Genomic DNA, 24,086 nt, shown 5'->3' with positions numbered 1-24,086 from the left:
TCAATATATTACCAACAATAATTTAATGCAGACAATGAATTAATATTTTCATTTCATCTCATCAGTTGCACCGCTTATCCTCAGTAGGGTCGCGGGGATGCTGGAGCCCATCCCAGCAATCATCTGGCAATGGGCAGGGGACACCCTGGACTGGTTGCCAGCCAATCGCAGGGCTGAATTAATATTTTGAATAAGAAAATTCTACTTAATTATATTTTCATGTATTTTTTCCTTCCACAGTGAACGTCCAAGCAACTTAATTTTTGAACTTTTTTATATTAAACCTCATTCATGTCGAGCAACTCAGTATCTCAGAACTAAATGTTAATTAACAATATATATGATATAACGAAACACATGTACAATATAACATATTAAACTACATAAATAAACACGTTTGAAAAAAAAAAATATGGTGTAAGATTATTTTGTATTTTGTAAGGAAAAATGCAACATTTTGTAAGGGCATGGAGCCCTGGAGCGCGACAGGTGCGCAGGTGCTGTGGTAGAATGTAAACTGTGTTTAAAAACTTTAACTACTACCAATATAATAATCATAATCATAATCATAATCATAAGTCAGGTCACTTTTATTTGTATTATTATTATTAATGTTGTTGTTGTTAATAGTGTTATTAATATTGTTGTCGTTGTTAATAATATTAATAACATGGTTGTAGTCGTTGTTGTTATTGTTATCATTTTTATTGTTTTTATTATAGTTGTAGTCTATGCGTAGTTCTTCCTACGGACGCTTCAAAGTCAGCACTGCGCCTGTGCGCCATTTTTGTTGTTATTATTTATACATTATTATTGCTGTTTTTATTATTTATACATTATTATCATCATTATGATTGTTGTTGTAATTATTCATACAATATTATCATCATTATTATTGTTGTCTTTGTTCTTATTATCATTATTATCATTTTACATTGGTAATGGTCAATCCGGCACTGCGCATGCGTGTCGGTCAAAAGAAATGGACACACAGAACGTCAGTCCTCCGCATTTTGCGGATTCTGCCGTTCCAAAAAACACGAAAAGTGTCCATTTAAATACTTCTGCCACAGAAGCTGAAAAAGTAATAAACATTAAAACTGATAGTGCCCAGAATGAAGGTGAGTTGAGCCTGAAACGGGGCAATTCAGTCGTTTGTTAGCTTTAATGCTAACTGCCTAGCATTCAGTTTGATCGCTCACTTAGCTACAAATGCGAACGTCACTGCTTGGTACAAAATGATACAATGCCAAAGAAACTTACCAATTAAACCAGAATAATTAAACATTAGGACCGTGTAAAGAAGGTTGTTATCTTGAAAGAAAATAAATATCTTGCTGGTTCCTCGTCAGCTGTTGGTCCAGTTAGCAAAACAAGTTGGTGACGCTTCATAAAAAATACAACTTTCTAGATACAAAATTACATTTATTACAGTTTTGTTATTCCTATTTTTTTTAATTATTGTTACGTGATTGTCTCATAGAAGTAGTTTCGACAAACGTCCCAAAGTCACAGTTAATTTCATTGCATTTGCATGTTTTCATGCTTTTGCAGTCTAAATAAATACCCACTTACGTAATTGATATAATTATATCTCTTGTTATAACATTACACACAGTTAAATATGCGATCAGTTAAAAAAAATCACTTCAAATAAAATTGTCTTTGAATAGAACGTAGTGTACGTTTGTTTACAACAACATATAACGTGGCACTCCAGGATAATCATGTAACAAAGACTTAAAAGATAAAAATAGGGTCGGGAAATTAGGATAGACTGGTAATATTTACAGGGTAGTGGTTTTAGACTGGCCTAAGTTGCTCGTGTATCAGGGAAATAGTGCAAAGACATGAAGCAGCAGCATTGTGTATTAAATTATGGATATACAATTTTCTATACGTAAGTAAAATATTTCTTCACAGACTGTAGTGCTTATTTTGGATGGTGATAGATTTGGGAAATAAACTTGCTGTCTAAAGGACTTTATGCTTTGTAGTTGTCGGTTTATATTTTAATAGCTAAGAAAAAAGGATTCACATCCTGCAATTTTCATGGCCTGTGTAATCCAGGACACATACTGCTCATCAACTATTTTTTATGAATTTCTTTATTCTTGTATATCACTTTTATAAATCAAAGAAAACAGGTTTAAAACGAGCTTCAAAAAAACCAATTTTCATGACATGACTTTATCCTTCATGTGTGATTTAGACTAGCCGGAGTTGTTGCTTTTTGTTGTGGCGATCAAAGAAAATACAACTAATTTAAAATGTTTCCTACAAATACAAAACTGCACAAGGAACAGAGGCATGCATGAGAACTTGGTATGGCTTTTTTTTTCAATATAAGGAAATAATGATAAAAATGAAGATACCCTTGGTAAACACATTTCTTAATGCAGTACATCTTATACAATCTTAAATAAAATGTCTATATCATTTATTAAAAACAATCACGTGAAAAAATAAATCCAGCCTTAACTAACTTATTGTAACATGTATTGTAATAATGCATTTCAGTGTCTACGTTAAGATTTGGACTAATGCACTGGACTAGAATAAATTAAAAATATATACTTTTAATTAAAACACACTTCTATTCTATAGCAAATGAATAACCTATATTTTAAGTTGACAATATCTGTGTATTATTTATTGTTGCAACATTGTTGCAGCCAGGTCATCCTTGAAGGGGCATTACCTCTTGTGGGCTCCCTTCTCAAGGTTTCTTTATTTTCCTCATGTTGAGGTTTTTGAGTTTTTCCTTGCCCTCATGTAGGTTTTAGATCAGGGGATAGTGTCATAATAGGTTGTAGTTTGCAATAATCTGTTGTCTGTGCAGCCCTTTGAGACCCCTTGTGATTAAGGGCTATACAAATAAACATGACTTGACTTAAAAAAGGGAAATCAAGTTGTAAAATTCCCTGTAGTAGTATAGTCTGTCATGTAAGGTGTTGGCCTCCAGCTATTGATGTCCGTCATAAACAATTCTAAAAATAACAATACATTAACCATTACCGTTCTGGTAGGTTTTGTTCACACCAGGCGAAGAATCGATTAATCCAAGTTAATGTCCCATTGGACAAAAGCTTTAAAAATGTCCTGAATTTTTTGGGACAGGCATGCCTAAAAAATATACGATGATATCAACAAAAACGGTAATTATAAAAATTACTGACAACAAATGGCAGCGAAGGACATTTTCATGCTATTAATGTTTTTCTGAAAACAAGTACAGAATTTTCAAATACTTTTTATATTGAATTTGCTTTTTTATTCATATTAAACTGGGTGCCTTTTATGTTAATGACAAAAAGCAGCTGTCTTGTCAGTTTGTTACAATTGTGTTTGTTTTGTGCAGAATTTGCTCCATTTACATTGCGTAACTGGACCTAAACATTCGGGTTCAACCTTTCCCAATGTTTGCATTTATCCTTATTCAAATTATTCCATGTCACACTCTCTGTTCCAGTGCATCGGAATTGTTAACGAGTTTGTTGAATGAAATCATATTTTCATAGCCCTTCAAATGAACACACCTAATTTTAGTGGTCTAAAATAAATAATAGTAGTGCCCAGTTTTTTGTATTTAACAGATTTTTAGTTTACTCAGCTTTGACAATGCATTATTTAAAATCTTTTAGCAAACCTGATGGCTCTTTCCATTCTACTCTGAGTTTTTTACGTCGCATTTTTCGGTAGTTGCCATTCAAAATAGCAAATGTTTTAAATTGGACACTCTGAGAAATAGGTTTCTATTCATTATCATCTAAAAAGTCCACAATATTCCTAAATGTTGGGAAAAATTGTCTGAGATTTAAAAAATGATCTATATACATAGTTTTACTGTTCTAAATCAAGCACCACATTATATAATATGTGGAATTAAGTCAATATTCCTTGTAAATGTAATTTTTTCCCCCTATTAATTTTTTTTAATTCTATCCAGGAATTATGAGTGATGAAGAACTTCTGAAAGGTCTTCTTACCAACCAGCACTGCCACGTGTGTGAAGCTGTGCTGTTGTTTGAGGCTCAGCGCCTGTCACATTATAAGGTCAGAATATTTGATTAATGTCACACATAAATTGCATCCTCTGGGACCTCATATTATAAATATTTTGTTTGTTTGTTGTACATGATTCAATTGTTTGTTTGTTTGTACATGATTCAGATTGAATCGTTTCTTGTACATGATTCAATTGTTTGTTTGTACATGATTCAAATTGAATCGTTTCTCCGGCGCCGTCACGAATGGCAGCCACTCCAGCAGCTCCCGTGTTATTTTCGATTGTTCTCAGTTATTTTCGATTGTTCTCAGCTTAGGGATGCTGCTGGAAAAGTGAATTTCCCTTCGGGGATGAATAAAGTATCTATCTATCTATCTATCTATCTATCTATCTATCTATCTATCTATCTATCTATCTATCTATCTATCTATCTATCTATCTATCTATCTATCTATCTATCTATTAACTCTTACCTTTCATTTGCAGGGAAACAAACATGCCCAGAAGTTAAAACTGTACCTGGATAACAAAAGGAATGAAATGAGGCAAAACAAGTCTGCTGGACTGCAGGTCCGCACTTTATCTTTTTTAATCATACTGTTTGAATATTATGTCCTGTTGATGTTGTTATCTCAACTATATTTGTGCTAGTATTCAAAGAATTGGTGGAATGGAGTGCGAGGTATTGCACAGAGTGAATCAAGGAAGCAAGGTTTTGGGTGCTCTGAGGAGAGTGATGAGCAACAAGAGTATGAGTATGGATGTTAAGAGGGGACTGTATGAGAGTGTGATTTCGCCGACTGATGGTGCAGAGACTTGGAGCCTGAACGCAGATTTGATAAGGAAATTAAATGTTTTTGAGATAAAGTGTTTGAGGAGTATGTTAGGAGTAACAAGATTGGATAGATTGAGAAATGAAATTGTGAGAGACAGTACCTAACAGCCTAACAACAGTAGCTGAGAGACGAGCACTGAAAAAGCTGAGGTCAATCATGGACAATCCATCGCATCCACTACACAGCATTATCTCCAGACAGAAGAGCAGTTTCAGCGACAGACTGCTGTCACTGTCTTGTACTACGGACAGACTGAAGAGATCTTTTCTTCCTCATGCCATGAGGCTCTTTAACTCCACCCGGCAGAGTAAAGGCCCACATTAAACCACACCACCTACATTGGATATTACCGAATCTTACTGCAATATGTATTCTGTGTAGCACTATTTAGTTACTCTATATAACACGCTACAGTGGGCATTTGCACGTCACACTGGGTATTTGTATATTGTATTCTTTTGGCTTTATTATTGTACTGTTCTCAGCTCAGGGATGCTGCTGGAAATGTGAATTTCCCTTAGGGGATGAATAAAGTATCTATCTATCTATCTATCTATCTATCTATCTATCTATCTATCTATCTACTGGAGTTGTAGTGTAACTGAGCAAGCGTGTGAATAAGAGAGTACTTGGTTGGTTTGGACACATGGAGAGGATGGATGAGGAGCGAATGCTGAAAAGGATCTACAGAGCAGGGTTAACCATGGTCCAAACATTTTTGTGTGTCTTGTTTCCCTTTTTTAATTTTCTTTGTTATTGTATGTGTTTGTCTTGCTGTCGGTCACCCCCCTTGAGGTATTTGACCAAGGTACATAGATAGAATGATTGAAGAAAACCGGATCTTCTTCGATCTGCATCAGAAAGCTCAAATTGCTTTCTCCCCTCATTTTGCAGCGTTGCATGCCGACCGACAAGGATCGCTTCTGCGAGCTGTGCAACATGGTCTTTTCTTCTGCCGTGGTAGCTGAGTCACATTACAAAGGCAAAGTCCACATGAAACATCTCAGGAAACAAAGTCTTCAGAAGTCTGGTAAGTGTACATCAGTGTTAAGTTGGACTCAATAGCAAACACATTATTTTTCTTTTGGATTTGACAGCAAATAGCACAGAGATCAGTATTCTACCTGGCTCTGATGTGGAACCTGCAGTTGAAGGCCACAAATCAAGTTCTGGGGACAGTACAAACTCGACACCTAATACAAATGCAACCAGTTCGGACCCAAACAAGTACTGTGTCTTGTGTGGGTCCTCCTTTAATAATCCCCAAATGGCACTGCAACACTACAACGGCCGCAAGCATCAAAGGAACAAAGCCAGGAAGGAGATGTTCAAAGGGCTTAAAAATGTTGAAGAAGGTAACAGCCTCAAAGCTTGATCCACTTGCTAAGTCTCTTAATGGTCTCTAGATTCATCAAGAATATTGCAGGAATTTCTTTTTTGTTTTCTTTCTGCAGAAAATCCTCTGACGTGTGCTATATGTAATTTGCAATTGAATTCCATCGAGATGTACCAAGCCCATATGCAAGGGAATAAACACTACACTAGGTAAGATTGTTCACATGGAGTCTTTCTGTTCCTCATCGATCCAAAGCATTCTGAATAAAGACGTGGTTGCTTTTCTACATTAGACGTGATCATTATGTTCTGGTGGTTGCATACTCTGCTTGCTCACTTAGCTCTGGGAAATTCAGAAAGGGATCAAGTGAGTTATCAAGACAGCCTTTATTTCTCACTTAGTAAGCTGTTTTTGACAGTTTTTATATTTTTATTTAAGCTAGAGCTGTATTTGAAAAAGTGCTTTGGAACAGGTTTCCCCAGTGCAGACGAGCTCTTTTTGAGCTTTTCATCAGAGCAGATTCCAATTACTATGTAATATTTAGGGGGTGTGGCTTAGGAGAAGCTAGGGCGGTCTAGCCTAACATGGTGAAAAGAGGCTTGTCTCCCGTCATTCTCTCACCTTATTATTTTGATTATAAGTTAAGATAAAGGATAAAACTAATATGCAAAATATAAACAGCTTTCTTTGTTTAAATGTTAATTTGATATTTTGAAAACTATATACGTATTTCAACAAACTGAGGAGATCTTTTCTTCCTCATGCCATAAAAGCCCACAATAAACCCCACCCCCACATTTGCATATTACCCTATTTTTTTTTACAGTGTGTATCTTCCGTAACACTATTTAAATGCTCTTTATCAACACGCTATATTGGGCATTTTTGTATTCTATATCTTTCATTTTATTTTTTTATTTTTTTAACACAAGGATCCTGCTGGAAGTCTAAATTTCCCTACGGCGATGAATAAAGTATCTCTCGCTCTCTCTCGCTCTATCTATCTATCTATCTATCTATCTATCTATCTATCTATCTATCTGTCTGTCTGTCTGTCTGTCTGTCTGTCTGTCTGTCTGTCTGTCTGTCTGTCTGTCTGTCTGTCTGTCTGTCTGTCTGTCTGTCTGTCTGTCTGTCTGTCTGTCTGTCTGTCTGTCTGTCTGTCTGTCTGTCTGTCTGTCTTATTATACACCGGTGTTACTAACAATGTCTTTTGAATTGTTTTATCTAAAGTAAGCAGCTTCTCTTAGCTTTCTAAAGTAAATTGTTTGTCTAATTTTCCACATGCAAACATCGCACTATTGACCGATAGATTCAAATTCAGAAAGTTATAACTCGAGTTTTTTTGTTTATTGCCAGGGAGAAAAAGGTCATCCAACTGTGCAATAACCGCCAGAAATCCTACAGCACTTTCGCAGACGAACTTGCAAATTACATCGAAGTGCAGAAAGCTCGCGGACTCACACCCAAGATCGCCACCACTCTGCCAAAGGATGAAGCACATCAGGAAGTTGACCAAGTAGAAGCATTCGGGGATTTGCCCACGACGCATCCGAAAGAAACCCAGGCCAACTTTAGTTCCACCTATGACTATCGTGTATCTCATTTTGGGGTGGAAAGCTTCCAGTCTCCCTTTATGAGCCCTCCCTGGCCACCAAGTGGTTGGGATTGCAGTAATCCTCAATCCTTCCCACATTTGAGACCTTCTTCGTTATTGATCGCTCCACTGCTGAAGAGACGCAGAAAGTACTCAAGCTCCTCCTCGTATTCCTCGTATTCCTCATCTTCCTCATCTTCGTATTCCTCTTTCTCCACCAGCGGAGCAAGTGACAGCAATGAGGATGAATACCAGCGTCGAGATAGGAGGACAAAAAGGTCAAGGAGGGAGCGTGGACCACGAGCCGCGAGCTCAGATAAGGGAAGGCGTAAGAAACAGCACAAAACAAAAGATTATCTTGGAGATTCACCCGAAGAGAGACGAAAAAAACGTAAATACTGCAAAAAGCAAAGACAAGAAGAAAATAATCAAGTGGAGGAAGAAGACGAGGAGAAAAACGGTGTAACTCCAGCGGACATGCTGGAAACGAAAGACGCAACAGGAGATAATGTTGCGCTAAAAAATGACGGAGAGAAAGAGCACACTGCTGTGAAATCTAAAAAAGAAAAGAAAAAAGAAAAAGGAGTAACGGACAACAGGACTGAGGAAGAGAAGTTGTGGGATGATTCCATCCTTGGTTGTTGAACCAGGAAATGCAATAAAACATCACAAGTGTGGTATTGTCACGTAGGAGCAAAACTGCTCATTTTGACTGTTAAAACTGCACACTTATGCTTCAAAAGTCAGTCTAACTAACCACTCTCTGCTCACTATTCAATGTGTGGTTCTAATTAAAATATTTATTTTTCTTCATTTTTTTCTATTACATCCCATTTACCCGTTAACTACATTGCATTTCCGTTCCTTATTGGTACGAGTGTTCAGAGTTATTTCCGCTATACGTTGGGGTAACAAGTTCACCGTTCTCATACAAGGAAACCCATGAAGATGGTTTCAAGTGCTTTGCACAGGAAACTCAAAGTAAGCCTGATGACTTTGGGTCTTCACTCGAACAATGAAGCAGCAACTCAATCCCCTGATGAGTGAAACCTCGAAGCAGATCTCCCTTTAAGTGCAAAACCCAACCATCTATACCAGCTTGACAAGTACACAGTACTGGACCGCATCCTACCCAGGAACCGATTCAAGCCCACAACAAAGGAACAGTGTCAGAATGCTCTGCCCGCATAATACGATAAACTGTATTTGTTTTCCATCAATAAAGATGAAGTGGAGAAGATATTAGAAGAAATCTGCAACTGAGATTGACTTTGGGTCTCTGCTCAATAGTTAAGATTTATATCTTCTATAACTAATGTTTTTTTGTTGACTTGACTTAAAGGCACATGAGTAAATGTCTGATATAGTGTTAAATATTGAACACTGAAATATATTTCTATCTTGAGCGCCAAGTTAAAATAATGATATAAATAAAATTTCCATGACACATTTGTCAATATAGTTTGAATAGAGAAAATGATATGCCATATTAGATCATTTTACTCTTTTTAAAAAAAATATATATTTATTTCTTAATTTATTTCTGAATGTGTTAGAAACATTGCCAAAAATGTCAGGAACCAGAACAGGATCAGGACGCAAACATGTGACGTTTCTCACACAAGCCTTTTATTTTACGGGAAATGGGGAGTCGTGCAAGTTAGGCAGCAGTCTGGCGTGAAATGATAGGAAGCCGGAGGCCGACGAGATCGATGCCAATTGCCTGAGTGGATATTGGACAGGTAGATAGGTACTTTATTCATCCCCGTAGGGTAATTCACACATCCAGAAGTATCCTTGTGTTAAAAAATAAAATAAAAGATAAGATATATAAGATAAAAGATAAAGATACAAAAATACCCAATATAACTTTTTCATATAGAGTATTTGAAGAGTGTTACGGAATGGGGTCGATACCGGACAGGACGGGACAGACAGGATGGATAATGAAACGGATATCGAAAATAAACAGGACAAACTAAATGGAAACGAAAACTGTAGAGAATAATAAACAGGAGTAAAATAGACGGGAACGAAACTGGAAACCAATATTAAACAGGACAAAAATAAACTGGAACAATACCGGACAGGGAATACCAACAGGAAACAGGACTGAGTCAAAACCCACGTCTTGCGGGGCAGAGGTTCGTTGACAGACTGACAAAGGAAAAATGAGAGCACTGAGCTTAAATAGACGGAAAGCCAATCTGTCAATGAGCCGCAGCTGGCGCCACACGGGCGGGGCCAATTAGGCACCATGGCAACCGTGACAAAAAAGGATAATACTTGAAATGGCCCTTTCCTCTACATTGTTTAAACTAAAATTATCAAATGAATATTACATATTTTAAGGATTTTTCCTGATTTAAAATTCTTGAAATGAGCCAAAAACTATATACAGTAGTATTATTTTTCATATTTAACGATGTGCCTCCAGATAATTTGGCTTTCAGGGATTTTTTTCCCCTTATTTTACCAGAGAATAAAACTTTAAAAACAATAAATTCTGGGGTATAGTACTTCCCCACATTTTGCAGATGTTTTTATTTTTTTTACTAAAATAAAATCATTAAACATGAATGAATAACCTCCTGCTTTTTGTCATTAGCACAAGAGGCACCCAGTTTTATATGAATAAAAAAGCAAATTCAATATCAAAAATATTTGAATATTCTGTACTTATTTTCAGAAAAACAGAGATTAACTGCATAAAAATGTATTCTGCTGCCATTTGTTGTCAGTACATTTATTTACAGAAAATCACAAGGTTCTCCATTCGGTGCTGTGGAATACTATACCCCCTGAGACTGATCTGCAACCTCAGTGCAACTGTTTAAATCTAGGCTTAAAACACACTCCTATTCTCCAGCTTTGGAATGACCTATATTTCCTGTTGACAATATCTGTGTTTTATTTGTTATTGCAACATTTGTTCCATCCTGGTCATGTTGGAAAGGGGATCACCTCATGTGCGGTCCCTTATCAAGGTTACTTCATTTTCCTCATGTTAAGGTTTTTGAGTTTTTCCTTGCCCTCATGTAGGTTTTAGATCAGGGGATGGTGTCATAATAGTCTGTAGACTGTCAGTAGTCTGTGGTCTGTGCAGCCCTATGAGACTCCTTGTGATTAAGGGCTATACAAATAAACATGACTTGACTGAGGTTTTTGAGTTTTTCCTTGCCCTCATGTAGGTTTTAGATCAGTGGATGGTGTCATAATAGTCCGTAGACTGTAGTAGTCTGTGGTCCATGCAGCCTTTTGAGACTCCTTGTGATTAAGGGCTATACAAATAAACATGACTTGACTGAGGTTTTTGAGTTTTTCCTTGCCCTCATGTAGGTTTTAGATCAGGGGATGGTGTCATAATAGTCTGTAGACTGTTAGTAGTCTGTGGTCTGTGCAGCCCTATGAGACTCCTTGTGATTAAGGGCTATACAAACAAAAATGACTTGACTCTACTTTGAAACTCTCGATTCAAGGTGCCGCAGCAAGGCCGTTTGACACCTCAGCAGAGGCGTGGTTGGCTTTTCCTCCCCCTCGACACCACAAACACATCCTCAACACTTCTGCACTCTAAAATGCACCAACACCGGCTCAGCATCCTGGCAATTTTGCTGATTTACAACAGTGAGTCCGCCGAGCATTTCCACTGAAATATACCCACGATGGATGTGATTTAAAACAACCAACGTTTGTTTTTTCTTACAGCGTTAACGCTCACCGCCCGCATGGAGCTGAAAAGCAAAGAGGGGCAGAAAGTCGAGATGAGTTGCAGGCCGGCAGAGAGGGGCTCCGTGATCCTGTGGTTTCGCGTTCTGGATCATTCTGGCGTCGAGTTCTTGGCATCTTTCTCTAATGAAGGCATGCCCAAGGCACAAATCGAATCCTTTTCGGCCGTTTTTAGCATTGCGAAAATGCGCCATGGTGTCCTCATCCTGAAGGCCTTCAAGAAAAGTCGCGATAGTGGCGTTTATTGTTGCGCAGTTCTCAAAAGCAACGAGTTGCTATTTGGCGTCGTTACTCAGCTGACGGGAGGTAAGTTTTGTTTGTTATTCAGTGTTGGTGATAACGCCATTAAAGATAATGCTGTTACTTAACGGCATTCTTTCAGTAACGGAGTAACCTTAAGTAGTTATTTTTGTTACTGACGGTCAAAAGCAATGTAACCTGACGGCACTTTCCACTCTACTCTTGAGTTGTTTACGTCACGTTTTTCGGATAATGTCACCATTCGAAATAGCAACAAACATATAGTAAGATACCGATTACAAATGTAGTATTTACTAATTTACTAATGTGCCAAAAGAAAAGGCGAATGAGGGCTGAGTCCCGAAAATTGTGAGCCCTATATTTGACAATGCTGTTGCCATTGGTGCGGCAACCAACAAGTGCGAATGAAACGTACGTGCGGTTCCCCACCAATCAACAGCTGATTCCCTCCGAGAAGCCTTTTTTCTTTAGTGATTGTTCAATATAAAAAAAAAATTTCAGGAATTGTGTATTGTTGACTTTAAACTTGTTGAGTATAAAAAAATGTTTTCTAGTTTGTCTTTTTTGTAGATTTATAAAGATTGTAATTATGTTTCCTGTGTTAATGTGTTTATAAAAAAATGTAAAGTTTATACTTTTTTATCTAATCTATCTTTTTTGCTTTTGTTATGGTAATATTTTATTTGTTTCTTTTTTTTCTCCATTTTCGTCCTTTTTTCTTAATTTTTTACCCTCTTTTTAAGTCATTCCCTGGATCCATTCGTCCACCCATTTTTCTTCACTGCCTATCCTCAGTAGGGTTGCGGGAGTGCTGGAGCCCATCCCAGCCATATTCGGGCAGTGGGCAGGGGACACCTTGAACTGGTTGCCAGCCAGTCGCAGGGCACACAGATACAAGACAAGTCACTCGCTCACTCACACCTAGGGATAATCCTAACCGGCCAATAACCTGACATGCCTGTCTTTTGAATGTGGGAGGAAACCGGAGTGCCCGGAAGAAACCCACATAGGTTCGGGGAGAACATGCAAATACCACACGGGGAGGCCGCAGTAGCTGGTATTCAACACTGGACCTCCGCAGCGTGGGCCTGCACACAAACCCCCCAGCTGCTGTACATAATAATTTGTATTGTATGAATTAAAACAACAAAAACAACCTGAAGAGGCGTTTGGGACCCGAAAGAGCCGGCTCTTTTTAGTGAGCCAAGCCGAAAAAGCCGGTTATCTAAAAATAGTCAGAATTCCCATCTCTACAAGTAAACTCCAGTCAGAGACATCAATGCGGTGTCTCGTATTTGCTCAGAACATTTTTAATTTTTTGAAATGCAACTTCTTTTTAAAGTAACTGAAATAGTTACTTGCCCTGGTAAATAGCTACTTTTTATCAGTGTATGAAATAACGTCTGCCCAGCCGACAACTTTTTCATGAAAAAGAAAAAAAAAACTTTTTTTTTTTCAAATCAAATGTTTGCTTTATTCCGATTTCGGTTCTTTTGCCAATTTACATACTCTGCAGCCAATCGAATCTCTTTGTGCTTCCGGACTTTCAAGAGCGTTATAAGGTCTTGCATTTGCACATCATTTTCCAAAGTAGATGCACAAAGAACACAAGAAAAATGGTAAAGTGGTTGGGAATCAAGCCAAAACCTCAGCCCCAGAAGAAAGATTCAAAAGAATTTAGCAAAATGTGTGACGCTACAAAACGTAAACGTACATTAAAAGCATCGTGGAAAGAGGAATTCACGTGGCTTGTAACAGACGACGCAACGCAAAAATTGTATGAATGAAGATGAGTCAATACAGTTACATGAAAACAGCGAAGTCATATACATGCAATGAATGTTGTAAGTAGATTTATAATAAACTTAATTTGAAAGTGTTGTTCTGTTATATATTATGATTATCAATCCTTAAACTTTGCAACAACGCCTTTTGGGGGATGAGTCGTCTTATTGTGTTTGAAGTTGAGAAAAATGGGGCAGGCAACTTTTCAGAGTTGTCTGCCCTGGTGCCCGCTAACTTTCTGGCATGAGTTTCAGACACACAGTTTTTATACATAGTAAGTCGGTTAGTAACTGAGATGTTTTTTAGAAGAAGTTTTGAGTAACTAAAACGAATTACTTTTCAAAGTAACGTGCCCGAATTTGATGTTATTCAGGTTAAAATGATATTGTACAACTTGTTTTTCTTTGTTTTTTCCTCAGATGTTGAAACCACGTCTAAAGATTCACTCTCCCCCACAAACACACCATCTGTGACTAATTTGCCCTGTGCTTGTGAGACTGCTACAAATCAAGGTAGCGTTACATTCATTTTAATTAGTAATCATAATTTGTAATTCTGAGATTCTGGGTTACACAAAGGCGGAGTAAACCTTTTTTTATTTTTTAGGTGACTCCATAATGTGTAGTCCCATCCTACTGATTCCACTAGTGGGAACTTGTGTCCTCCTCCTCCTACTCATCCTCGTTATTATTGTGTACTGCAATCGTAAGTCCCTTTCAAATTATTTCAAGACGTAAAAGAGGTTAGCGTGTGCAGTTTTAATTTTGAATAATTTGTCGCTGTCGTGTGAGAAGCATTCATCTCAGAAATTGTTTTTTTTTGTTGTGCCCAATTGCTCATAGAACGTTTTTTTTAAGAAGCTGACCAGTAATGGTTCATTTAAATCACTTTTGAGAACTGTTATGTACTCTACCGTAAAGCTTATTATGCAGAAATAAGCTTCACGGTAGAGTGCATAACAGTTTCAATACGAGCGATTTGAATAGAAAAAGGCAAAATAAACACGTTACCTGCTCAAAAGTGATTTGTATACGGCGTGCATTACCGTTCGATTACATTCACAACAAATACAAAGACGGAATGGTTTTGGTTATATGTTCGCCATTAAATTCCCTAAAAGTGATATAAAAGTGAGATAAAACGAGGTAAAAGTGGTTGTAGTAGCGAGGGGATGCAAAGCTTGGCAAGGATGCATTTCTCGGCATAACGCCGGCTCGGCAGCTTTTATACCCGTGGTCCACACGAGAAAATGACGCGGAAATGACGCGATGAGGAAGCGGAACAGTCGCCGGCGTCTGTTTTGCAGGCATACCACCGATGAACAGCGGGTTGGCCCATTTTGCGCATTTTCCATCGCGGGCAACCACTGGCAAAAAAAACCCGCAAAATTTTACCCGCGATACAGACGCAAACGGCTGTGTGACCGGGCTCTAAGGGATATACAGTACATCCGGAAAGTATTCACAGCGCTTCACTTTTTCCACATTTTGTTATGTTATAGCCTCATTCCAAATTGTATAAATTTAATCTCTTATCTCAAAATTCTACACAAAATACTCCATTATGACAATGTGAATTTTTTTTTTTTAACTTTTTTTGAATGTATTAAAAATAGAAAACTAAGAAATCATATTTACATAAGTATTCACAGCCTTTGCTTAATACTTTGTTGATCCATTTTGGCAGCAAATACAGCCTCAAGTCTTTTTGAATATGATCCCACAAGTTTAGAACACCTATCTTTAGGCAGTTTTGCCCATTCTTCTTTGCAATAAGATTCAAGCTCAATCAGGTTGGATGGGAGACGTTTGTGCACAGCCATTTTCAGATCTCTCCAGAGATGTTCGATCGATTCAAGTCTGGACTCTGGCTGGGCCACTCCAGGACATTCAGGAGTGGTTCTGAAGCCAATCTTTTGAGATCTTGGCTGTGTGCTTTGGGTCGTTGTCCTGCTGAAAAATGAACCTTCGCCCCAGCCTGAGGTCAAGAGCGCTCTGGAGCAGGTTTTCATCCAGGGTATCTCTATATATTGCTGCATTCATTTATCCTTCCATCCTGACTAGTCTGCCAGTTCCTGCTGCTGAAAAACATCCCCACAGCATGATGCTGCCACCACCATGCTTCACTGTAGGGATGGTATTGGCTTGGTGATGAGCGGTGCCTGGTTTCCTCCAAACATGGCGCCTGGCATTCACACCAAAGAATTCAATCTTTGTCTCATCAGACCAGAGAATTTTGTTTCTCATGGTCCGAGAGTCATTCAGGTGCTTTTTGGCAAATTCCAGATGGGCTTCCATGTTCCTTTTACTAAGGAGTGGCTTTCGTCTGGCCACTCTACCATACAGGCCTGATTGGTGGATTGCTGCAGAGATGGTTGTCCTTCTGGAAGGCTCTCCTCTCTCCACAGAGGAACGCTGGAGCTCTGACAGAGTGACCATCAGGTTCTTGTTCACCTCCCTGACTAAGGCCCTTTTTCCCCGATCGCTCGGTTTAGAAGGCCGGCCAGCTCTAGGAAGAGTCCTGGTGGTTCCAAATGTCTTCCATTTACAAATAATGGAGGCCACTGTGCTCATTGGGACCTTCAAAGCAGCAGAAATTTTTCTGTATCCTTCCCCATATTTGTGCCTCAAGACGATCCTGTCTCGCAGGTCTACAGACAGTTCTTTTGACTTTATGCTTGGTGTTTGTGCTCTGACATGCACATTCAACTGTGGGACCTTATATAGACAGGTGTGTGCCTTTCCAAATCATGTCCAATCAACTGAATTTACTGCAGGTGGACTCCAATTAAGTTGTAGAAAGATCTCAAGAATGATCAGTGGAAAAAAGATGCACCTGAGCTCAATTTTGAGCTTCATGGCAAAGGCTGTGAATACTTATGTAAATGTGATTTTTTAGTTTTCTATTTTTAATACATTCAAAAAAAGTAAAAAAAAAACGTTTTCACATTGTCATAATGGAGTATTTTGTGTAGAATTTTGAGATAAGAGATTAGATTAATACAATTTGGAATGAGGCTGTGACATAACAAAATGTGGAAAAAGTGAAGCGCTGTGAATACTTTCTGGATGCACTGTATATCCCTTAATCACAAGGAGTCTCGATGGGCTTCACAGACCACCGAATATCAACGCCTAAGAGAAAAAGCGATCCAACCATTTCCTCAACCTCATCAAGCTTTCTTATACTTTACACCAACCATATTGAATAGATGCACGAGATATTAAACAAAAAATGTCCAAGTTTTCAGCCCTTTGGAAATACAGTATAGAATGTTTACACACGAACTAGGAAGTAGAAGCCGGATTTTTCTTCGAGGTGGATGCTGGGTGAGCTCTCACAGCGCCACACGCCGGTAGTGGCGGAAAGAAGCGCTACAGTAATGTCCTGTACTCGGAAAAAGCTGTACTCAATACAAAATCGGACTTACAGCAATGTCCAGAAATTTCGAATGGTTGTAAGTAGGGGAGCATCTGTAAGTGTTTCTCTCATGATAGCACTGGCATATTCTTAACACTCCGTAAAATATAATCACTTTTTCTTTTAAATCATTTTACTGAAGTCAGTTTTTTTTTTTTTTGTATTATCTCATGTAAGGCATGAGGACACGGAGGTGCCCGCATCATTACTATAAGAGAAGGTATGCTTTTCTGTAATATCTATCTAACCATCATTTTGTTCAACTTTTAAGTCTATTTATAATGACACCAGGAGAAATGTATTTCTTCTTTCAAATTTAGATAAAACAGGAAGACAAATTCATATTATTGATAAATGTCCATTTTAAAATACACTTGCAATTTCTCAATATATTTTGCATAATTGATGAACTCATTTTGGAATTGAAATGCCAAATATTGATATTATTAATACTATTTCTTCTAGAGGTTGTCATCAGATAATACATTAAATGAATTTTAAAAAATGGATTAATACTCAAACCGCTTTATCTTAACTCACTTTTTTTGTTCTTCTTAGGCCACCGAAGGAAATGACTCTGAGAAAAAAACAGCAGCAGAAAACTTGATCATAGTACATTTCCTTTGTTTTGTTTTTTAATGTTTCAAATTTGCATTGCACAAAGAGGATTTAAACAATACTTAAAACATAGTACTGGACTCATTTAAAGTTCTTATCCCTTTATGTCTCTTAGGCTATTTTCTCTCTCTCAAATGTATATAAATATTAGACAGTAATGTGCGTGTTGTGATCATGTATGCACAATAATTGATGATGAAAACATTACTTCTCGGGCAAAAATGTTGTTTGTAGTATATGTGATGATCATATATGTTTTTTACGTATTTATTTTACCTAAAGTTCCCACCACAATACCTTTCTCTGTACTACGCTCATAGTATGATATGCTTTGTAAATAATTTATGCGTATGTGATTCAATACTGTATTTTTTTGTACTGTATACGATGTCATGATTTGCCAATTGCCCTCACCTGCCCTCATTCGTCCAGCCCCAGCTGCCACTCATTCCCTGATTAGGCCTCCTCCTATTTAAGCACGTCGTTCTCGTTCACTCCTGGTCAGTCCGTCTGCGAACCTCAGCGCATGCAAGTCAAGCACTTTTGACTCTGGCTCCTGTTTTGCTCCGTTCTTCTGTCCCGGCTAGCTGTATCCTGCCCGACTCCATTTCCTGTATCGATCCCTGATTCAAGGTCCATTCTCCTGTCCCGGCTATCTGTATCCTGCCCGATTCCGTTTCCTGTATCAATCCCTGACTTCCCGCTCGTCCCGGCTACCCAACTTGTTCTGATCTCCGACCACGCTTTGTTCGCGAGGGCTTCCCGCTCCTCCTGCCCAGCGAGCACCAGTTTGTTGTATTTTTCCTCTCGCCCCGTCTTCCCCAAACCCTTAATAAAGTATTGTGTGAAACATTACGCATTTGGGTCCCCTGCTTGTACCAGTCGTGACACTATCGGTCCCAAAGTGATGCTAAAGGAGTAGCAAAAGCATGATAACCATAGAAACAAAGCTTGCAATTATCAAAAAAGGAATTTGATCAAAGCAAGAATATCTAATGACAATCCATGCAAGTCAAAGTTTAAAATTAGTTTTAATTTTAATCTGAAGCGTCCTCCCCCTTTCTGCATCCACCCACTCACTCCACTCTTCCAGCTCAAGGACAGTCACACTAAAGGTAAATGTAATTTCATTTTTCCTTTGCATGTATATTTGTCATGTATTTTTATTATGTATGTATTCTACACATGAGTGGTACTTGCCATATAGTTTTTTTTTAATTTGAGGTATCAGGGGTTTGCAATGCATCAGCTAAAAAGCATAGGTTTCTATCCCCTCTAAATTAGTGGACCAGCATTTTCAGAGCGAAGGCTCCGGACCGGAACATAGGGGGAAATTCAATCTGAAAGATATGAGGGAGAAAGTCCAAACATTTTGTACCAGCTGAAGGCTCTTGATTTTGGACTTCGGGAGACCGGAGAGTAGTGCATTACAGTATTCGAGACGGGAGGTAACAAATGCATGAATTATAATCCCCCGCATCCTACTGAGACAGCATAGGGTGAATTTTAGCAATGTTGCAGGGATGGAAGAAAGCTGTTCTAGTAATATTCTTAATGTGTGTTTGAAAGGACAGATCAGAGTCAGATATATATAACACCTACATTTTTGACTGAGTTACTCTCGGTGATATTACCTTTGTCAATATTCCGAGCAGTTTTTGAGAACAAGTCACGGCATTTAGATAGACCAATAACTAACATTTTGTTTTTTTTCAGAGTTGAGGCGCATGAAGTTGAGTGATATTCATCTTTTCATCTGTGAGGCAGGCCTCCAAATTTCCACAGTTTAGCGTGGCTGATTCCTCCATCGGAAAACATAGTTGAGTGTCATCTGCGTAGCAATAGAAACTGATATTATACTTGCAAATAATATCACCTCATGGAAGCATGTAAATGCTGAAAATTAGGGGGCCAAGTACTGAACCCTGCGGAACACCACAGGTAACACTAAAGGGCTCAGATGTCATTTCACCATATTTAACACTGCGTCCTATCTGAGAGGTAGGAGCTGAACATTAAGAGGACGGTTCCTGAGAGACCAATCCATTTTTCCAACCATTCTTGTAGGATATTATGGTTTCACAGAGTCAAAAGCAGCACTAAGGTCCAGCAGCAGCAAGAGTGATGAAGCGCCGGAGTCTATTGCCAGTAGAAGATCACTGGTTACCTTAATCAGTGCTGTCTCAGTAGAGTGGTTAGCCCTGAATCCTGATTGCATTGATTCAAAAAGATTGTTCTCGGATATAAAATCATTCAGCTGCTGTGCCACATCTTTTTCAAGTACTTCAAGTCCGGGGTGAAGTTATATACTATTTTATACGATGTTTTATTCCACTTATACTCAAAAATACTTGTACTAAGTTTGACCTCAGCCTTGATTGAAGAAGGGTGTCAAAACCCCTTTGCGTTGGAATGTGTCTTTGGTTTCCGTCTGTGTAGATAACAATGACTTATCACCTCGCCTGGGGGCAAGGGCGATGGGTCATCGCCCTTCTCCCGAGCTTCAAAGGACTATTGGGGAATTTTCATCGCCACGGCGCGGACCAATCAGCAAGAGGCTTGATCATGGGACGTGAACATTTCGTCGCCATGGGTGATAAGAGGAGGAGATCCCGGAACTTTGTCGACTCCTGCACACGATTGGCAGAGACCTGATTTGTTCAACTATTTGATTTGGCTAAATAAATGAATATGTAGACTATATTCGGCGCTCGACTCTATAATTTCTCTGACTTTAGAACATGCTCCAACTGTAAGGAATTAGACAAGACACGTGAGGTGTCTTCAGAGTCCGATTTCAGTCTAGTAAATGTTAAAACCTTACAGGGGGTATGCTGAATTTAAAAACCCTCCATATTTAACACTGGGAAAAACCAAAGCACACTCATTTTTATCTCAATGACTTTATTATTATCATTAATTTCTTTCTCGCTTCTTACAATTTCAAATATCCCACTCATTTGCGACACCATCAGTCAATCACAATCTCGGCTAAAATATAAACATTCGATGTATTTTCCTGTAGATAAAACGTGTCGAAGACCCCCCTCTCTGATGTGAACAGGAAGTGGGCTGCTTGCAACGTGAAAAAAAAAACACCAATTCATGTTCCTACAAAAGGTTTGACACACAAACAAACAGTTCCCTTCCACCTCAAAAAAAAAAGAAAAATCATTGGAGATGTTCTTTACCACACTTTCCTCTTTTAGTTCTGAGAAAAACACATCGTTAAGTACAAATAGTTCATAAAATACACCAATTATTAGACTTTATTGAGTTCAATTAGTATTCCCATGTGTACAATGAAAGATGAACATACTTTTTTCATTTTCAAAACATCAAAGCCCTTTATAAGTCATTCAGTGTTTTCTTATATAGAGTATTCTTTTTTTCCTTGTTTTTTCTTTTTTTTACAGTTCGTTGTAAACACCTCCTCAGTTTACAAAGTGCAATCGTGGACACCAGTACTTTTTACAAAATGTATACCAAAGACCCTTTAGAGATTTTTCAATATGGTGTTTGCAAGAAAATAAGCACTCAGGAGAACCCCGCATATAGGGACGATACTTTCAAAATAAAAGTGGATCGTCTTCATGGCACTTGATAGAAAACATTGGATTAGCGTAAAGCATTGAAAAATTAATACTGCACACTTGACGGGATAACCAAAAAAGACATGGACGTCATTTTGTCCAGCAAACATTTCTTTACAGCATGTTTCGCCACACAAACAGAAACCAAAAGTGAAACCAAGAAAAATAAAAGTCGTTCTACCTAAATGTGTGTGTGTGCGTAGAAATTGTCCAGCGAGTGCACATCCTTGATTTTGAAAACAATGCAGAGTTAAGGTCTTGACTGGTGCTTTCTCAAAAGGCCTCAGAGGGTAGAAATTTGCGCCAGCAATCTGCAAGACAAATATTTAAATTAGTGCTGTCAAGCAGTTAAAGCATTGAATCAGGATTATACACATTTCTCTCTGTTATCTCAGTTAAGCTTTGTTTCACTCAAGGCTAACACATCAACCTTCCTTTTAGTCATCATCTTCCCGATCTCCTCTTTCTTCCACTCAGACGCTTTACTTCCACATCCTCTCGCATTTAGTGACCCTATAACTAGGGGTTGCGATATCTTCGAGTCCCTCGCCCCCCTGTAGTGGAAGCTATAGCTCTTGTTGGTGATAGGAATGAGTGGAGAGGTGTTGTAAAAGCATAGTGGGATGGGCAGTGCACCTGTATGATGCGGCAGGGGTAAACCAGTGAAAGCTGTCGGGCCCTGCTGTTGAACAGAAAAGTGTGTTGTGTCGCCCTGACCCGAGTGACACGGCTGCCTTCTTGTGTCCCGTTTCATCTGGAGGGACGAAAGCCTGACCAACTTAGGTGCCGAGGTGCCTATCTCGTTTGGGTGTTTGGGTATTTGGGTTGGCCATGGTCCAAAAAAATGTGTGTTTTTTGCTACTTTTTCCCTTTTTACTGTCTTTATTTGTGTATGACTTTGTCTTGCTGTCGGTCACCCATCTCGAGGGATATGTCCAGGGTAGATGTAGATAGATAGATCTCAGTTAATTGCAAAAGCAAAAATTTTAAATGGATGTTCAAAATCCCTTGAGTTTTTTTTTCTTTAAAAGAAAAAAGAACAATTTACTGTACTTTCCAGACGATAAGGCGCTCCTAATAACCCCGAATTTGATAGAAATCCAAAAGTGCACCATGTGATCCACTGCACCTTAAATACCGCCAAATAAGGTTGATAAAATTGGGAATACATAGATGCAAATAAATGATACTGCATTTGGTAACTGTTCTGCCTCTTTTTATAATTACGTATGTGTTATCAAATAAATTGTCACTGTTCTGCCTTTGAGAAACATAGAGAGTGGTCTGTGAGTGCCATTAAGTGTTTATTGTGTTGCTAAAATTATTTTTCGTGGTAAAAATTTAAATGCATTAATTTATTATATATGCAACCCTAGTTCTAACAGTGTTTTAATTTCAAAAATATATCACAAGACTTTTGGGTGATGTGACTTTTAGGCGGGTGCGCCTTACAGTGCGGTATACTGTATACGTTACACTAAACATTAAAACAAATCTTGAATTTACATAGTGACAATTTTAAACCAGGATAAAGAAGTTAATTAGGTATTGAAAACATAAGTAACTAGATGGACCTCATTGTTCTTATTTTACAGTATGTCAGCTTTTATCGATTGGAAAAAGACAACAAAGTTTAGATGTGTAAGGGAAATTATAGTTTGAATGTGGCTTTGTATGTGTTTATCCTCAAAAGTGCCTTAAGGAAGCCAAATATTATATCCAGGTGCTGTTTGTATTCTTGCAACAATTGTATCCTCTTTGGGCCTGCTAACTATTAATCAAGATACCCTTCGCTTTGGTGCTGGAATGCCTGCTCAAGAGTTTTCCTTCCTACATTGTTGTATTTTATTTTCCTTACTGCTCATTTATTATGCTCACATGTCACCTAGGGACCAGCATTATTCACTTTATTTATTTATGTGTTTTCTGTCTAAGCCAATAAGATTATTTTCTTGTATTCATGTGGCCTCACTTAAGCCAAATTGATGTGTTGTTCTATGCCTGTGCTTTCCAATCAATGAGTCTCTAGCCATAGGCGGGGCGAGATTTCTTCCTGAGCCCATCTTAAAAGCACGCGCCTCTGATGGAAGGGCCATCAAGAACCTAATTTCTGACTCAGAATGTGTTCTTTTCTTCATCCTAATACAATCTCAAGTTTTAACCTGGACAAGATGTTTGTAACTTTTATTGTTTATCACAGATTCCCTTTTTCCCTGATTTTAAATTATCCCAAAATTTAAATGTACCTTACTGAATTTTGTCGGTGTTCTGTTCTGTCTGTAGCTAATTGCCAACGCCATTGATTACAGAAAAATGTATAAAAAGCCTACATAGTTCATTATTATTTCTTTTAAGACAGACTCAATTTTCTCTGTTTGGGTTTCAAATTTCCGAGTGCATTGAAATGCACTCTGCTGAGCTTTATTAATGTTCACGTTTCTGTTTGTGGCTAATTGCTAATCACGTAGGAACATAGGGGTTTCTTAACGTCTGGGCAAAAGATTAAATATCAACCGTATCCACCATTTTATAGAATAAAAATCCCCTGAAACAGATTCTGTTAAATAAAGTTGATTCAAAACAAAAATAACCATAGAGAGTGAAGAATTTGATTGAATCCCAAAACTATCTAGTTAGTAACTACTGCTTGATAGTCTGCACCTTTTTTGACTAACCAAATCAAACTCTTGAATTCTTAAATTGATTTCGTGATTCAGCAAATGATTAAACAGATTATTTTTTTTAAATGTAAATCAAATCACTTGAATTAATCCCCCAGCTTCTTTAACCGCATAAGCTATTTTCATGACATATCATGCAAGGACTGAGTAAGAGGAGTGTGTTACAAGAAAGATCGAAAAGTAATGCTTACGCTAGCAGCTTTGTCACCGGCTGTCATGAT

At 38.1% G+C, this 24,086-nt stretch overlaps 3 protein-coding genes across 6 annotated transcripts in view; 2 read left to right on the top strand and 1 right to left on the bottom strand.

The window, feature by feature from the left end:
- Nucleotides 1-967: 967 nt before the first annotated feature.
- Nucleotides 968-9,041, top strand: zmat1 (zinc finger matrin-type 1). Of its 3 annotated transcripts, none has more exons than XM_088338007.1 (7): nucleotides 968-1,121; nucleotides 3,950-4,056; nucleotides 4,496-4,579; nucleotides 5,740-5,875; nucleotides 5,943-6,200; nucleotides 6,300-6,390; nucleotides 7,541-9,041. In XM_088338007.1, the coding sequence occupies exons 1-7, from the start codon at nucleotides 983-985 to the stop codon at nucleotides 8,421-8,423; spliced, it is 1,698 nt and encodes a 565-aa protein (XP_088194133.1). In that variant the 5' UTR covers nucleotides 968-982; the 3' UTR covers nucleotides 8,424-9,041. The 3 variants fall into 3 exon arrangements, with proteins under 3 accessions (XP_088194133.1, XP_088194135.1, XP_088194136.1); XM_088338009.1 differs by lacking the exon at nucleotides 968-1,121 and adding an exon at nucleotides 1,779-1,900; XM_088338010.1 differs by lacking the exons at nucleotides 968-1,121; nucleotides 3,950-4,056; nucleotides 4,496-4,579 and adding an exon at nucleotides 4,626-5,653.
- A 2,282-nt stretch (nucleotides 9,042-11,323) lies between these two features.
- Nucleotides 11,324-18,406, top strand: cd8a (CD8a molecule). 2 transcript variants are annotated; one of them, XM_088337117.1, is made up of 6 exons: nucleotides 11,324-11,405; nucleotides 11,487-11,813; nucleotides 13,973-14,065; nucleotides 14,160-14,258; nucleotides 17,151-17,193; nucleotides 17,532-18,406. In XM_088337117.1, exons 1-6 carry the CDS (start codon nucleotides 11,357-11,359, stop codon nucleotides 17,578-17,580), a joined length of 660 nt encoding a protein of 219 aa, XP_088193243.1. In that variant the 5' UTR covers nucleotides 11,324-11,356; the 3' UTR covers nucleotides 17,581-18,406. The 2 variants fall into 2 exon arrangements, with proteins under 2 accessions (XP_088193243.1, XP_088193244.1); XM_088337118.1 differs by lacking the exon at nucleotides 17,151-17,193.
- Nucleotides 18,407-20,478: 2,072 nt separating this feature from the next.
- The window catches only part of cast (calpastatin), a 62,854-nt gene continuing 59,246 nt past the window's right edge, over nucleotides 20,479-24,086 (bottom strand). Inside the window, exon 33 of the mRNA XM_088338006.1 lies at nucleotides 20,479-21,495. The gene's annotated coding sequence lies outside the window, so the exon portion shown is untranslated. The remainder of the gene's footprint in view (nucleotides 21,496-24,086) is intronic.

The sequence above is a fragment of the Urocampus carinirostris genome, chromosome 6 (assembly GCF_059441175.1).
Source record: "Urocampus carinirostris isolate Australia breed hairy pipefish chromosome 6, RoL_Ucar_1.0, whole genome shotgun sequence".
NCBI lineage: Eukaryota > Metazoa > Chordata > Actinopteri > Syngnathiformes > Syngnathidae > Urocampus > Urocampus carinirostris.
Note: the sequence above shows the minus strand (reverse complement) of the source record. Positions and strands in the feature narration are given on the sequence as shown.

Bases quoted from the DNA above. Each gene is read 5' to 3' on its own strand.
- zmat1 (XM_088338007.1), top strand. From the start codon at position 983: ATGGACACACAGAACGTCAGTCCTCCGCATTTTGCGGATTCTGCCGTT. The intron at 4,057-4,495 runs GTCAGAATATTT...TTTCATTTGCAG, and splicing joins AGCGCCTGTCACATTATAAG to GGAAACAAACATGCCCAGAA. The intron at 6,391-7,540 runs GTAAGATTGTTC...GTTTATTGCCAG, and splicing joins GGGAATAAACACTACACTAG to GGAGAAAAAGGTCATCCAAC.
- cd8a (XM_088337117.1), top strand. From the start codon at position 11,357: ATGCACCAACACCGGCTCAGCATCCTGGCAATTTTGCTGATTTACAAC. The intron at 11,406-11,486 runs GTGAGTCCGCCG...TTTTTCTTACAG, and splicing joins AATTTTGCTGATTTACAACA to CGTTAACGCTCACCGCCCGC. The intron at 17,194-17,531 runs GTATGCTTTTCT...TGTTCTTCTTAG, and splicing joins CATCATTACTATAAGAGAAG to GCCACCGAAGGAAATGACTC.